Source organism: Cervus canadensis, chromosome 12 (genome assembly GCF_019320065.1).
Source record: "Cervus canadensis isolate Bull #8, Minnesota chromosome 12, ASM1932006v1, whole genome shotgun sequence".
NCBI classification, from domain to species: Eukaryota; Metazoa; Chordata; class Mammalia; order Artiodactyla; family Cervidae; genus Cervus; species Cervus canadensis.
The window spans coordinates 77,073,403-77,090,407 of record NC_057397.1 but is presented as its reverse complement, the minus strand read 5'-3'; the positions used below and the strand labels follow the sequence as shown (position 1 = coordinate 77,090,407).

Sequence of the window (17,005 nt, the reverse complement as noted above, 5' to 3'; positions counted from 1 at the left end):
TAAAGAAACTGCCTGCAATGCAGGACACCTGGGTTAGATCCCTGGGTCAGGAAGATGCCCTGGAGAAGGGAATGGTTACCCACTCCTGTAGTCTTGCCTGGAGAATCCCATGGACAGAGGAGCCTGGCAGGCTACAGTCCATGCGGTCTGAAGCATATTGCAAATCATTTTCATTTATTTGATATACTAGAAGATTTCATTTGTATTAATACTAAATGATTTCAGTTTTAAAAGACTTTGAGAATCATCAGGTCTTTCTAAAATTCCATACAGCTGGCTAGTTCTATAGGTCTCTGAAAGCACAATAAGAGTGAATCTTAATTAACTTGATTATTCTGTTACACAGAAGAGAAGTGTAGATGTGAATACTTGGAATTGCTTACAAGAATAAAATTCCCTCCAGGTTAATTGGTTCTAATTATAGAATGACTCAGATTAGAGAATGTTGCTAATTAGCTGTGAATGTGTGGTCTTAAAACAAAAGTTTGTGCACACTGCTCTTTTTTGTAGGCATTAACTGAAAAGAATGTGATTTCTTTGCCAGTTCGAAGTCTCTTGGTCTTAAACTCCATGATTAAAAAAATATGATAAAAATATATCTTAAAATGATTTGTTATTTAAATATTAATGATAAAATATTATTATCCCTTATTATTAATGATAAAAAGGGTTAACTTGATATAAGTAATAGCAAGAACCTAGTTATAAAATGCCCAAATCTAACCCACATGAGAGGTTTACGTCAATTTCCCCTGTATAATAATAACATGTTTTATACAGATTTGGATCTGCTCATATAAATGAGGTTCATCCACAGTTTTGATTCTCATTAACCAACCATTTATACCACGGTATTTTATTTGAATTTTTAAAATATTTTACTATTAAAATTTTCATTTAGAAAACAAACTAGTCTAATTTCTGGAGCATTCTCCCTATAATACAGCAGAGAAGCATATTGCAAGAGCTTTGAATGTTGGTGTTTTAATTCATTTAAATAAATTCATTTCATTCACTTGAACTCCATTCATTAATTATATATTTTCTTATCATTCATCAACTATCATTCACCATCACTCCCTCCATCTATCCCCTTACCAAGCTCTTCCCCTGGAAAATACATTATTATATTTTAGGATAATTTTTTTCCTCAACATAACAGAGATTCATTTATTTATCCACTCACCGGTGCAGAGTTTCCATTTGGTCCTCTTGATCGAACCATTCTCCCCAGGACTTCGACACCATCCAACGTGATATTAGATGACGCGTTTATTGCCTTCTCACCCACGTGCTTGCAGTCAATAACCACTTTGGCCAAAGTCTTGCTGACAACAATATGTAGCTGATGAAAGTAAAAATGTTTTAAAAGGTAAGAAGCAGGAGAAAATATCAAACAAATTTACATAATTGCATGACTCATCACCAAAAAATATGCAAGGGAAGAAAAGGAATTCCGTCTACTTAAGCACTTTGCTTGAGAAGAAAGGTTCTACTTTAAACCACTTCCATGACTATCCCACATTCAGATACCATCTCTATGGGTTTTTTGTAAATACTAATGAAATCTCACATGCTTTTCATTTCCTCTGTAATATTTTTTGACTACTCTGTGACTATCTAACCAAGAAAAAAATCATCTCTAGAGGAAGTTGATAAATACATGACAATAATTCCAAAGAAATGCTAATGGGACTATTTTGAACCATAAACTAATAAATCATGTGCATCGCTCGTGTTTCTAAGATACCTTATTTTAAGACACTTGTGGTCGTACAGTCCTAGCAACAAGAAAAAAATATTTTATGCAACTTTTCTTATGCAAAAATGAGAGAATTTTGTTATGCAATTGTTCTTATACAGTGATGGTATTCAAAAGCCCATAAGGTAGCAAAGTTGTGTAGATTAGACATATCTGACCACATTCTACATCAGGAAACAGAAGCCACGATGAAGACTGCTGACAGGACAAGAAGGGTGTGGCTAAGACGCAAGGTTTTTGCAACTCCGCTGAGTAAAGGCTCTGCTCTCTGGCACTCTGTGTGTTGCATTCTTTAACAGCCCAGATAGCAGTGGGATTGTTCACTACAAGGGAAACAGTAAATTTTGGAAGGAAGCCTGCCTACTCCAGTGATCACCAAGATGAAATGTTTCATAGATGTGAAATATGAAGGAACAGATTTCTATCACATGTGCCAGGTTAAAATAAGAACAACTAACGTCATGTTTTACAAAATTCTTCCTCAGGGCAACTTATTATACAATGGCAGTGATGGGCTGTCTCAGTGCAATCTGTCTACATATTTTAACATGATTTGGCTGCTGGCACTTTAACTATATTGGTGGCCAGGTAGACCAGCAATCCTTTCTACATAACACATAATGTAGGGAATTTACAACTATCTACTTAGTAATACATTACCCTCCACTACATGGTTCCTCAAAGTATCAACCTGGACCACTTCTACGATAGGAGACCAAAATTTGCCATCCCAAAATGTCTCTTTAGAATGCAGATTATTTCAAGTTGAAAATAACCAAGGTCCAAAAGACTCAGAAAGAAACTTTGAGCTTCATGCCTAAACTGCCTAAAAGAATTTAGACAGAAGGTCCACTCCCAGAACAGGGCTATTACCAGCAATATCTGCAAAGAATATGGCTAGTTGTGTGTGTGGAGGGAAATCTGTGTCCCATTGACTCATTTATTTACTAAATATTTGCTTTTCCATCTCCATGTGAATTTTCTTCCTTCCCTTTGAAGTTCAAACCCAAACCACTACTTGCATAATCCTCTTTCGTCTTTAGCTGAAGACGGTACTTAAGGGAAGGTTTTGGCTATTTTGGTGAGTTACTCGGTTTTACTGGGTTTCACAATGTTTATATGTTTTTAAACGTTTGTGTTTCTCCCATTAATTTGATTCTTAGACCAGCAGAAGAACCTAGAAGATCAGTGGAAAATGTCTTCCTCCTGATACTATCAAATCTCCTGGGGTACTGGATAAAAACATACATTTTAGGATTCCATCCCAGAACTACCATATCAGAATCTCTGGACAGTTCACAAGCCCCACAGGTAATTCTTACTATAGGAGATCCAAAGCGCTATGTTTTTCTTTTATTTTTACACTTTTCTGTTGCTTGGCCCGCAGTAAATAGAATAAAGAATATATATATACACATACAAGGCATTACTCACCTTGTGAAAGCTTCCATAGAAAATTTTCCTAATTTCAGGTCCTTCAAAAGTAACAGTCTGAAAATCCCCACTGTAGTCATAGTTGAAATACGTTAGGGTTTTCCCACCATCTAATCAAACAAAATAAAAGATTAACAATATTCTACAAAGTATTAAAATGGGTAATTTTTTAAAAAGTCAGCTCAAAATAGTATAACCTCTGTTCTGAGGCTGTGTTTTAAAGTGATGAGTGGGTAACGAAATGGCCTTGGAAGGCCCTAGGCTTTCAGCTGGCCAAGCTAACTGAGGGGGCCACGCGGCGACAGTGAGGCGGGCCCCACGTTGTGCTTCCTCTCCACCGCCCGGCCTGCATGCAGCCCCATCACCATTTTGGGAAAGGGCTGTCTGAAGTTGGAAGTAGAGGGCAAAAAGGAAGAAAGAAGCTAATCAAATTGTTACCAGAGATGCTCCTGATCTTTGCTCGAAACTCATCACCTCTAACCCCACCTTTCGCAGGAATGTCCTTGCTCAAAACCTGCCAACTCCCCACCCTGAGCAGGAGAGAACATAAATCTTTAAGTGAAAGGGTCCAGAGACAAGAAAGGAAGCCATAGAAAATGGAAAAAGAACCAGCTGGGACCAAGATGGTGATAAATCTGACCTCCAACAGATCTTGAGTCTCATTATACTTTGATTTTACTATTAAAAAAGAAAGTGAAGTTGCTCAGTCCAGTCCCACTCTTTGTGACCCCATGGACTGTAGCCCAGCAGGCTCCTCCGTCCATGGGATTCTCCAGGCAAGAGTCCTGGAGTGGGCTGCCCTTGCCCTCTCCAGGGAAATGGAGATTTTACTACATTAGCATAGTAAATGACACTCTTACTAACTGCCAGCCATTGAGGACCACTGCCTTGGAAAAAGCCCCGCCCCTTCCCCAGTAGCTGGAGGAGGGCACGGCAACCCACTCCAGTACTCTTGCCTGGAGAGTCCCATGGACGGAGGAGCCTGGCGGGCTGCATTCCACGGGGTCGCAGAGAGTGGGACTCGACTGAGCAACTAAGCCCTGCCCCTTCCCCGCCTCACGAGCATCAGCCTCACTTCTCTTTGTCTTTACTTTCTAGATCTCTCTGCCCAGGGCGGTGAGAAGCTGATCCGCGAACTCAGTTCCTGCTTCTCCATGCAGCTTGGGTTTCCCATTTGCCCTAAGCCTGAATGGAAAAGGAACCCTCCCCGGACTGGGGCAGAGAGTCTGGACTTGGGCTAGGCCCGAGCAGGGTTCATCGGACTTAATTTGGTAACAAAATGTTGAGAAATAAAAACCAGACTCTGCCTTATTTAACCACTGAAGCAACCAGTTCTCTCAGGACATGTAACTTACACCTCTCCAAAAGTCATAATCCAATATGTCTTTTATTATGAACATTATGAACAAACAAATAAACAAAGATCTTCTACTCTTGAGTATTTCACGTTACAAGGAACATTTTATTACAAAAAAAAAAAAAAGAATATTTTTCTCACTGATTCAGTCCCAGGTTACAATTTAATTTTTCATTTGGTTTCCAAAAGAAGCAAGTATTAATCGTTTCAAGAGACTTCTTTGTTTTCAAGTCCTGGTTGTGTATGGTTAGCAGCTTACACCTTTTAATCTACAGCTTTCCCTTAGTTTCCGTATCAAAGCAAAATGGTTTCAATGTTTAGCTGTTGACTTATTTCCATGTACTAAAAAGTCTTTTAACAAACACTACTTGGAAATAAGCTTAAAATACTTTCCTTATCCAAATGTTTGAGTCAGTACCTAATAACAGCCACCAAATTTTGGATCCCAGCTTGACTGGAATCTTACACTAAAAATATATGTAGAAAACTCAGGGACATTAACCCAAAACTTGAGAATTCTCTTAAGTGATCATCATTTGTGACTTCCAAGAACAAAGGCTAAGAAATTTCCTTATTTCTGCCTCAACTTTCCAACTTCCCAACAATGGAATTTCTCATTCTTCACAACTATTCTCTCTCCTTTCTAGACTCCTCTTATGATGCTCTGATCCAGTATTGGGACTTAAATTTCACATACCCATCAATACCATTTTCAAATGTGTATCTCCATCCCAGAATTCTTCCCCAAACATACTGCTTGCCAACCTGACATTTTTTTCTCTGGTAGGAGAGAGGCACTGCAACATTGTGACTTAAAAGAAAGAAATATTTGCTATTCAGATGACCAAAATATATTTCTCACATATACCAGGTCTTTGTCTATGGTCCCGGCTCACAGTTCCTGAAACCCTTGGAATTTCCTGTGGTGAGAGCAATACATGTGCCTTTGTTATGTTAATAAGGCAGCTTTTGGAAAGCCCTCAGGTCACCTAAGGATGTGGGCTGGTTGCCTGGAAAACCAATCCTGTGCTGAGAGGGTTAGAACTCTCAGTCCAAACCCCATGCTCCCAACTCAACTTCTACGGAGGGGAGAGGCATTGGAGACGGAGTTCAATTGCCAATGGCCAGTGACTTAATCTTTCCTGTGTAATGAAGCCTCCACAAAAACCCAGAAGGATGGGGTCTGGAGAGATTCGGGTTGGTGACCACAGGAGGTGCTGGGAGGGTAGGGCAGGGTGGACCTGGAAACCCCCCACCCCTCCCCAGGCCTTGCTCTGGCTTCTCTCCCATCGTTCCCGAGTTATAGCTTTTTATTAAGCGCTGGTAACCTTTGGTAACCTAGCGCTGCAGGTAAAACGGAGAAGGAAACGGCAACCCACCCCAGTACTCCTGCCTGGAAAATTCCATGGATGGAGGAACCTCAGAGGCTACAGTCCATGGGTCACAAAGAGTCGGACATGACTGAGTGACTTCGCTTTGACTTTCTTTTCCCCTTCTTTGGTAACCCAGTGCTGTAGGTAAAATGCTTCTCTGAGTTCTGTGAGCCACTTTAGCAAATTATTAAAACCTGAGGAGGAATCTGTGGGACCCTCTGATTTACAGACTGTGGGTCACAAGGAGAGAAAACAACCTGGACGTACAAATGGCATCCTGGGTTGGAGGTGGTTGCCGGCACCTCCAGTGGAGCCAGTGACGGACGAGCCTCCAGGGACGGACCAAGCCTCCAGGGACGGACTGAGCCTGCAGTAACAGACCGAGCCTGCAGTGACAGACTGAGCCTGCAGTAACAGACCGAGCCTCCACGAACGGACCGAGCCTGCCACCGACGGCTGAACCAGGGGGAAGAAGGCCATCGTGTAGGAACCATCCTCAGCTTGCGGGTCCACGAACAGCTCTGGGAAAACAGTGTCTGACTGAAGCTGAATTCTCAGACTCGCTGCTGCTGTCCAAGAACTGCCTGGTGTTGTGTGAGAAGCCTCCCGACACTCCCCAGGCCCCAGCTCGTATGTTGGAATTGGGTCGAGGAACCCAAAGGAAGCATCCGACATTTATCATTTCCTCATAGAAGAAGTGACCTCTGACCCCAGCCCTCCACTGATCCTCCTGGCACCAGCCACGCCCTCCCTACAGTCTCCCCATCACAGGACGTGTCTCTCTTCGCCTCGCTTCTGAATCCCAGAACCTGGTGTCGGCACACAGTAGGACCTCAGTGAATATTTGTTGAAAGCCTGAGTAGACAAATGAATGACTCAACTGTCAACATAGTGCATTATTAGTATTTACCAACGGTTTAAAATGAGTGAGTTACTCCATAATACATACTAAACTGGCAAGATGACACACGATATACATTACTCATATATGTGTGCAAACGTTTTACAAATAAATATACTTACTATCTAAAATGACTCCAACCAATGGGTCAGAATTTTTATTTAAAATCTCCCAAAGAGCAAAGGGCTCCTCTGGAGTATCAGGAAGAATCCGGAATAGAATACTGATTGTATAGTCAGAGGGCAATCCGTCCGGATGCAAGTATCTGAAAAACGGAAAGAAAACAGCATATTTTATTGTATCACTCTTCAAGAAGCTATTTATATGATTATAAAAGCAAATACGCTTTCACTAGAAGTGAAGAAACAGAAAGGAAGGAAATAAATGTCACCATTAACCCCACTCAGAAGGGATCCTTCTTTTGGGGTCATGCATTTCCCTCCAGTCTTTAAAGAATGTCTGTTAGTATTTGTCCAGTTTTTTAATTTTGCCCCTTTCTTTTCTTAGCATCATTTACTACACATTCCATATTTCCTTAAATATTTTAAAGAGCATGATAGTTAATATTTGCACAACCTTCGCTGGTTTGGCTAGTCCATAATTTATCTGACCAGTCACTTCTTATTAAACAAGTAATTTCAAGTTGTAGTACTATAAATAATGTTTATCTACAGTGTTTTTTTTGGGGGGGGCGGTTCGGGGGGGCTTTCCCGGTGTCTCAGACAGTAAAGAATCCACCTGCAATTCGGGAGACTGGGTTCAGTTCCTAGGTTGGGAAGATTCCCTGGAGGAGGGCATGGCAACCCCCTCCAGTGTTCCTGCCTGGAGACTCCCATGGACAGAGGAGCCTGGCGGGCTGCAGTCCACGGGGTTGCAAAGAGTCGGACATGACTCAGCAATCACACACGGTCTTTTTACGAAACTTGAGCCCTTGCCCCTTTCCGCCACACACTGCAGTGGGGAGCATTCCCATCTGCTGTGCGCTGAGGCACCATCTCGATCCGCCACATCCAGTGCTGTCCACACATCGCTCCTGCTTCTGGGGGTGAGTGCTGTGTCCAGACTGTTCTGACACCGGCTCTCTCAGGAGTCTCTTCATGGATGAGAGATGCCTCTCTCAAGGCCATGCCGACTTTTTCATGGCGCCTCTTTTCAAGGACTGGTCTCTGAGCAGAGAGAGGGGCCAGAGCCTCTGACTCCAAAGGAGACGCGCCCTTCTCAGAGCGCCTGTGTGTGTCAGCCAGCCTCACCAAACCTGCCGCAAAGAGTCGGACACAGCGACTAAACGACAAAATTTCACTGAGAAGCTTACATCTGAAGGAAAACTCATAGGAGATGAAGACTAAAGTGGGTGTGTTTGGTAGTTCTTGAGAATAGAACAAGAGACAAGAGGTGAAGTCAAAGAGGTCATGGCGATCCAGATAATGTAGGGCCCTTTGGCCATTCAGGAGCTCTGACTTTTACTCCAAGGGGAGTGGGGAATTGCTGGCAGATTCTGGAGTGACATGATCTGATGTGAACATTTATAAACCATCACCCCGACTGCTGTTTGGAGAAGAGACTCTAGGAAGGCAAGGGAAGCAGGGGGAAGACAGGAGGCCGCAGCAATAATGGAGGGAAGAGACGGTGACGGTGGCTTGTATCAGGGCGGTGACGATGCAGGCACTGAGGACCAACGCACAAGAGGATGGCTTGGTGGACGGATGTGAGGCCTAAGAGAAGGGGAGGAGTCTGGCTTCTTTGCCTAAGAAACTCGTTAGGTGTGGTTGTCATTGAGACAGAAAAGGTTGTAGGTGAGGCTGGTTCTGGAGAGAGGAGCAGGGACGTTGTCTAGCAAGCAACTGCAAGCACGCTAACTCACTTTAGTCGTGTCTGACTCTTTGCCACCCCAAGGACTGTAGCCCACCAGGCTCCCCTGTCCATGGGACTCTCCAGGCAAGAACACTGGAGTGGGCTGCCATGTCCACCTCCAGAGGATCTTCTAAACCCAGGGATCGAACCCACATCTCTTAGGTCTCCTGCATTGGCAGGCAGGTTCTTTACCACTAACACTACCTGGGAAGCAATTGAATATATAGGTCTAAATTTGGGGAAGTAGGGACTTCCCTGGTGGTCCGGTGGTTAAGATTCCCAGCTTCCACTGCAGCGGGTGTGGGTTCAATACCTGATCAGGAAACTAAGATCCCACATACTGCAGAGTGTCGCCAAAAAAAACTGGAGGGCAATTTGTAAATACAAATTTAGGAGTCCTTGGCATGTACTCAGGGTTCAACACTATGATACTGAAAAGATCGCTAGGAAATAGGGATAGACAGAAAAAACAAGCAGGTCATACACAAGTCCTGGTCCCCCCGGGCATCAGAGGTGGAGAGGGAAGAGGAGCCAGCACTGGAGACGGACAGTCTGTAAGGTAAACAGAAGCTCAAGGAGGGCAGGAAGTCCAGGAGGAGGCTGAGCTCAGCTCTGTCGAATGCTGGAGACAGACGGAGTGAGGTGGGAGCTGGGAACCCAGGACTTGACTTAGCAAGGCGGAGGACGGGACACTGCCGACTGAATGAACAGTCTAGCAGAGCAGTAGATGAGTTTCCCTCTGGAAATTCTCATTTTGGGCCAGGCCTCCAGGAACGATTTTCAAATACCTATTTAATATTCATCCCTTGACAATGTAAAAAATAAAATCTGCTGAAAGGTAATGTTTAGATGTTAGATTTATCTGAAACCATATATAGTACTGCAATAGGCCCGAATTCAACAAAGAATATTATGGAAGAAGCTAGAAAAGCAACTGGTCTATAAAGTGGACCGATGGATTTAATTCTTGAATCTCATCTCCCCCCACTTTTGCATGCCTATATGCACACTATAGGGCTTCCCTAGTGACTCAGAGGTTAAAGCGTCTGCCTGCAATGTGGGAGACCTGGGTTTGATCCCTGGGTTGGGAAGATCCCCTGGAAAAAGAAATGGCAACCCACTCCAGAATTCTCGCCTGGAGAATCCCATGGACAGAGGAGCCTAGTGGGCTACAGTCCATGGGGTCACAAAGAGTCGGACACGACTGAGCGACTTCACTTCACATGCACACTATATCAGAATATCAAAATATGGACATGAAAAATGTTTCATATTAAAACACTGAAGGTATTTTGAGACAAAAACAAATATTGATTTGAAATGTAAAGAAGCAGATGATGTTTTGAGAGATGACCCCTTAAACGAGGAATTCCTACTTTGGATGGGAAAGTCAGACTATAAAAAAAATTGAAAAAAAAAAAATTGAGCACCAAAGAATTGATGCTTTTCAACTTTGGTGTTGGATAAGACTCTTGAGAGTCTCTTGGGCTGCAAGGAGATCCAACCAGTCCATCCTAAAGGAGATCAGTCCTGGGTGTTCATTGGAAGGACCGATGCTGAAGCTGAAACTCCAATAATTTATGCAGCTGATGCGAAGAACTGACTCATTTGAAAAGATCCTGATGCTGAGAAAGATATAAAGCAGGAGGAGAAGGGGACGACAGAGGATGAGATGGTTGAATGGCATCACTAACTCAATGGACATGAGTTTGAGTAAACTCGGGGAGTTGGTGATGGACAGGGAGGCCCGGCATGCTGCGGTTCATGGGATCGCAATGAGTCAGACACGACTGAGCGACTGAACTGAACTGAAACTCAAGTACGTCTGGAGTTTGCAGAACTGCTGAAAATGACCGTAGGAATCCCTCTGTTCATCACAGACTGTGCAATGACTAGATAATGTGATTTTTACGTCAACTATACAGAGTGGCTTTTGTGACTTCTCAAGAATAAAACCCCTCTGAACTCATGCCTCTAGAGTAAGTAAAATGGTTCAGGTGTGTGTTCCAGGGCCTGACTGCCAGGTACAAATCCCGGCATGAGCCTCAACAGACTGCACGATCCCACTCAGGTCATTTAGTGTCTTAGTGCTTTAGTTTCACTACTTGTCAAATCAAGATAACGAATGACTCTACCTCACAGAGGTGTTGGGAGGTGTGAGGGAGCTACGGTACATAAGCATTTAGACGCCTGGTACATGGCAGTGCTATGCGAGTATTAACTATCTATATTTTTCTCAGGTCAACAGATAGGAAAGTTCAACCAGTCTTATATGTGAGTCTGACTTTTTTGTGTGTGTGTGAGTCTGATGTTTTTAATGAAATCTAAACATCATCTGCTCTATCCATCATGGAAAATCCTGCTGGGAATTATCATTGAAATTATGATTTCAAGTTGATATCATTTATACACTGAGATATAATAAACAATAATTGGCTTTCGTATCTTGCAATGGAAACATACTTGGTTGGCTGGGAAACCAGGGCATCTTTATGAAGTTGATAACAAGGATACACATTGAAGGTACCAGGCTCCATAGAGACCCCTTCCACTGATGAAAACTCCTTTTCAACCAAACCAAACATTTCCATCATCTTAAATCCTTAAAGAGACAGAGAGAGAATAAATAGGCACATTAGGATTTTAAATTTCACAGTTAGTCTATTAAGGATTTAAAAAATCTGGACCCCAAAAGGGAGTTAATCAATATACTTTGTATTGGAAAATTCCTGATACTGCATACCTGCAAGATCAACGCCATCCTTATGCACCAGTGGGCAGGCTGGAAGACAAAACAAAGAAGACAAAACCCTAATTTAGGTATTTTCCAAACATATTCTTCCCTTGTCCTGAAAACAGGAAGCTAACATAATCTTTATGGAAGTCAAGTGTAGAAGGAATCCAAACCAGATGTGGCTATGGCTTTTTGTGGATTCCTAAAGACTGAAACGCTCTCACTTCTCCTTTTAAAACCCAAGTCCTAGCTTCCTTCTCCTCTCCTGGGTCACCTGAGAGCATGTATTGGGAAAAGTCTCCCTCCCAGTGTGTTACCCTGATGAGCAGACTTAACACATTTTTGAAAACTGTCTGCCACAGATGTTTAAGAGAGTTTCTTTCAAATACAGATTCTCATCTTTTCAGAGAAAGTCTTTATCAACCTAAATTCTGAAACTGGGAGAGTGGAGGTTCACTTCCAAATGCTCTAAACCACGAAACTATGTCTACATAACAAACAGCTCTCCATTTTCCCTTCAGATCAGGATGGGACTCATCATTTAACCAGGATAAATATCTCAGCCTTTAAGCAGTGTAAGGGGCAAATTCCAAAGAACTAACTTGCTGATGCGGTTTCACAGACAAAAGTAATCAGCTCATCTTCAATTTTCTTAAAGGCGTCGAAGTCATCCACAAAGAAGACATGCCGGGCACTGGGCTTACTGCCAATGCTAACCAACTCCGAGTAATCCGCATCGGCCACGCCGACTGCAAAAATGCTGTAGCCTGTGGGGAAAGGGAAACAGATTCTGATGAGTATAAACTGCACCAAAAACAAATAATGGAATGCAAGACACGTCTGCATGTTTAAAATATGTTTATTTAGGAGGCCCAGTGGGGGTCCATAATTCACGTTCACAGTTCATCAGAAATCTGCATGCACATAATTCACCATGCGCTGATTAACCCATCATTCCCCAAAGAGCTTTTCCGTTTTAGAGAGGCTTAAGAGAGCCAGTGCTTGAGACAAAATAGTTACTATTTGAGTAACATCTCTATGTTTGCATATTATTAATAATGATTTTTGTATTTACGGGATAAAGTGCAGTTGAAACAGAAGCTTTATCTCAATTTTTTTTTCAGAAGTAGAATCTGAGACATTAACAGGCTTAGAAGACTGAGGTAGGTCACAGTTCAATGCTCGACAGATTCGTATCAGGCTAGTCAGTGCCATGTCGGTTTACACAGTGTAATCCTCAAATTTTGTGTTCTCCATTTGACAGAAGAGAAAGCTGAGGCCAAACAGTTTCTGTGACCGGGTTCCCTCCCCTGGTTCTTTTCATAGTATGGCACTGAATTTTCTCTCTTTTTTCTTTTTTTGGGTCACGCTCTGCGGCCAGAATGGAACCTGTGTTCCCTGCAGGGGAAGCATAGAGCCTTAACCACTAGTCTGCCAGTAAAGTCCTGGACTGCACTTAATTGATGGAGTTTCTCATAATAGAGCATCCTGTATGTAACAAACGTATTAGAGAAAATACAGCAAGATAACAGATTTGTAACTTGGAAAATATTTTTAAAATCACATTGTCCAGATTTAGAAACACGTAGTCAGGCTGATGTAGCCTACAAATGTGCATTCAGAAAACAGCAAGGCTAACAGTACTATTGGTGCCCCTACTGTTGTTGAGTCCTAAGTTGCGTCGACCTTTCACTACCCCATGGACTGCAGCCCGCCAGGCTCCTCAGTCCAGGAGACGTCCCAGGCAAGGAACACTGACGTAGTTTGCCATTTCCTTCTCCAGGGGAACTTCCCACCCCAGGGGTTGAACCCAGATCTTTGGATGGGCACGCAGACTCTTTACCACTCAGCCACCAAGGAAACCTTGGTAGCTACTATTACTTATCTCTGTAAAACTCACCATCTGATTGCATCTCTCTGGAGATTTTGTTCACATCATCTTGTGATCTTCCATCAGTTATAACCACGATGACCTTCGGGATGCCTCTTCTGGTCCCTGACTCTGCAGTAAACAAGCTATCTCGGACATGCTTAATTGCTTTTCCTGAAACAAAGGAAGGCAAAAGTTCAGTTTCATTCCCTTCCATTTTTGTGTCACTGGAGATAGAACAGAAGAAACAAAGGTCTTTCATCAATGAAAAGTCTTTAAAAAAAAAAAACAAACCTATATGAGTATGCTCCAAAAAAAGTCATTTAAATAATTAGCAACAATTAATTACTTTGGGTTTTAGCTGGGCTTTTGGGGGTCTTACCTGTTTTTGTATTTCCCCCTTTGTATGAGATACGCTTAATTGCATCAAGAAGAGTCTCTTTGGTTTTGTAAGAGTTTAGTTTAAATTCTGTCCTGGGGTCATCAGTGAACTGAACCATGGCAACCTGAAGAGAGAAGCTGTGTTTACTTTTATGTATATTGCAGCCTTCCCCTGGGCCAGACAGCATACACTATAACAGGATTATAATTATAGTTTTAATTTCTTCTTTAACCCAGTCCACAATTTCCTTGGTATAAAATTTCACACAAGCTACATACCAAATCTGATGATACATTAACAAGCATTTTTTTTCTCTAAGTGCTTTCAGGAAGTAGATTAAAAATCTCTCCCTAAAGCATGAAGGGCTTTTGCCATCTCATTTGACAGGTAGAAAAATGGCAGCCTAGGTCTTCTACCTTGACAAAGTTCACAGAATAGAAGCTGGATTTTTTAACAAGGATTTTTTTATGAAACAAGCTTATGAAATAATTACTACTATTCCACCTTTTTACAGACCAGGACACTGAGGAAAAGTCAAGTAACTTACCCAAGATTACTAGAGTGGTCCCTGGTAGAACCAACAGTGGAAGTCAGGTAATCCGACTTCAAAATCTGTTCCTAATCACTGTGATATAAATGCTTCCCAGGTGGCGCTAGTGATAATCTCCCTGTCAATGCAGGAGATGTAAGAGACGCGAGTTCGATCCCTGGGTCGGGAAGAACCGCTGGAGGTGGGCATGGCAACCCACTCCAGCGTTCTTGGGCTTCCCTGGTAGCTCAGACGATAAAGAATCTGCCTGCAGTAGGGGAGACCCGGGTTCGACCCCTGGGTTGGGAAAAGGGATCAGAGGCTCACACCTCAGTTCGAAAGCTACCTCCTCAAAGAAGCCTTTGTCGATCTCTCAATTTAAAATAAGCCAGTAAATGTAAAGCTCAGTTCACAAGTGCGTGTCCCGACCTTGTGAATGTGTGTGTTTGCCGATTTGTGTCTGGATCTCACCCTCCTCCGCGCCCCGCCGTTAAGGATGTGAGCTCCGTGAAATACACATGACGACAGTACTAACCAAAGAAGCCCTCAACAGATGTTCGTCGGATGAATAAATTAGTCTTCTGTGTGCTGCTTGTTCTACACTCCTTTGTGGCCTTGACCTCTGTCCTTCAAGATTTTAAAGTCCTCGAGGACAAGGAGAATACTGAACAGAGATTTGCGCCTCCTCCCCCTGTATGCAGGGGGCGCACGTGCTGACCGGCCGTTCTCACGGTCCCGGTTTGGGGACTCACTCACTTTGAGGACAGCACCCCGCCCAGCGCTGTCAGGCACCAGTGAGCGGCTTCAAGCTCGGACCTGTCCACGCTCTCATTTAGAGTTGGGTCAAATCAGTATAGCTCTTTACCCATAGTCCCCGACAAGTAGCCATAACAATAGCCTGGAATAATTATTTAACGCATGGAATGAATTAATGATTGATCCGTCAGCCTTACTTGAGTTCCATCTGCGCCGATCTTGCCCAGGGCTCCGACAGTGCTATACAGGAAGTTGATGATCTTATTGAAGTTTTCATCACCAATACTCCAGGATCCATCCACCATAAACACCAGGTCAGCTTTGGCAGCTTTACACACTGGAGACCAAGCAAGAACGTGAATCAGAGAAAAGGGGAAAACAGTCGTCATCAAACCAACAAAGCAGGTAATGGTTTCCCTCTGGTAACTAGAGCGCCTTCCAGAAGGAATGGTATACATCCTATTCCAAATTCTTCCTCACTAGGTTTTCTGACCATCATTGTTCTCCTACACTCAAGTATCCTGGTCATGACTAAGAAAGCTTCTATCACACACGCAGAATTAAAGAGAAAAAGAAAAACACCAATTTCAGCCTCAAAGAATAGAAACGAGAGAATGGAAAAATGTGGAACTAAACTGATTTAGTGACAGAGGCATCAGCAAACACCCCAGTGCCGACTGATTCGAGGGAAATCCAAGCTCTCACTCTGCACCCTGCCCTCTGCTTATCGAGTTAATAACCTGAGAAGGATTTAGCCTCCAGGAGGAAGGGATGCCTCGCAATGAAAGCAGACTCATCTAAAACTTGATATGCGTTTGGACTGAGGCCATAAGCAAACTTCAATTTCAGCCTTGCTCAAAAATTCTATGCCCTTTGGACACCCCCTGATGTCAAGAAATGTATACTACCGCTAGCTCGGGAAAACTTTCATCGGTAGTAACACTGACGTCAATCCTAACAAACAAGCAAAAACAGATCAGCAAAAACCGATTCCACTGAAAGCATTTTTAAGTCTTGTATCGCATACTGTTTCCGATTATCTATGCTTCTTTTCCCCTTGATTAATACAGATCATGGTGGTTGACTCTGTTTTATGATGAAACAAACAATTTAATCTTTAATAATCTGAATCTTTTAATCTTGGGCCATTGGCACACAAATGTTCTGCAAGATAATGAACGCTTTGCTTTTCTTTAGAGAAAAAATGGCCTGATTTTTATTTTATTAACTACAACTGTAGTCCCATAAAGCTAACTACAACTTAAATGGTAAAATAAACCATCTCCAAGTGAGTCAGTACTCTAGGGACAACAAGGATTTAGTGAGGGTGTTCTTCTGACCTCCACGATTTACAAAATTTTACATACCTATGGTTTGAATTTAAAGCTGAAAGGGATCACAAGATCTGCTCATTATAAGCATGTAAAAGAAAACCTGGAGTTTGCCAGGAAGGATGAAACCCAGATTAGGTTTTACCTTCAAAATGAGAGCAAAATCTATTTGAAAATATACTCAAATTGAAAACTGTACTTAATAAAACAAAAGAAAAAGAAAATATATCAAAATGCATGAAGGAACTATCTCCAGGATATAAAATTGTGCTTTTAATTTTCTTCTTTGTACTCTTTTCTACTTCTAAAATAGAAAAATTAAAATGGATGTTTTATAAATACTCAGTATCACCTGAATAATAAAGATTTATAGGCTTTTTAATTAAATATACTCAGGGCAAATAGAACCTAAAATGAATAATGTGTTCAAGTTGCAAAAGTCCCAATGTCCAAAACCATCATGATGAAAACTACTAATCCAAGAACAATGTTGCTACATTATCAATCCTCAGTCTCATGACCCTTCCAAATCATGTGTTTCCCATGAGCATTCACAAATATTAACCAAAGGATGCTCATATTCTGCTATACATAAAAATATTCTGACCTCAGGGAATCCTGTAATGTCTGTATCAGAACTGTCTAATAAATAAACTCATCAGTTAGGATCTGTTTTCAGCTCCAATAGTGAAAATCATCATAGATAGTTAAACTAGAAAAAGCTA

The 17,005-nt window shown here is 42.2% G+C and overlaps 1 protein-coding gene across 7 annotated transcripts in view; it reads right to left on the bottom strand.

The window, feature by feature from the left end:
- Window positions 1-17,005, bottom strand: part of COL14A1 (collagen type XIV alpha 1 chain) — a 225,477-nt gene that overhangs the window by 76,490 nt on the left and 131,982 nt on the right. For all 7 annotated transcript variants that reach the window (XM_043484139.1, XM_043484143.1, XM_043484145.1 and 4 more), the window contains exons 26-34: window positions 15,147-15,286; window positions 13,665-13,788; window positions 13,313-13,456; window positions 12,015-12,179; window positions 11,422-11,460; window positions 11,142-11,280; window positions 6,950-7,092; window positions 3,197-3,306; window positions 1,187-1,345 (exon numbers count right to left, since the gene is read on the bottom strand). In XM_043484139.1, coding sequence (XP_043340074.1) covers window positions 1,187-1,345; window positions 3,197-3,306; window positions 6,950-7,092; window positions 11,142-11,280; window positions 11,422-11,460; window positions 12,015-12,179; window positions 13,313-13,456; window positions 13,665-13,788; window positions 15,147-15,286 — 1,163 coding nt within the window. The remainder of the gene's footprint in view (window positions 1-1,186; window positions 1,346-3,196; window positions 3,307-6,949; window positions 7,093-11,141; window positions 11,281-11,421; window positions 11,461-12,014; window positions 12,180-13,312; window positions 13,457-13,664; window positions 13,789-15,146; window positions 15,287-17,005) is intronic.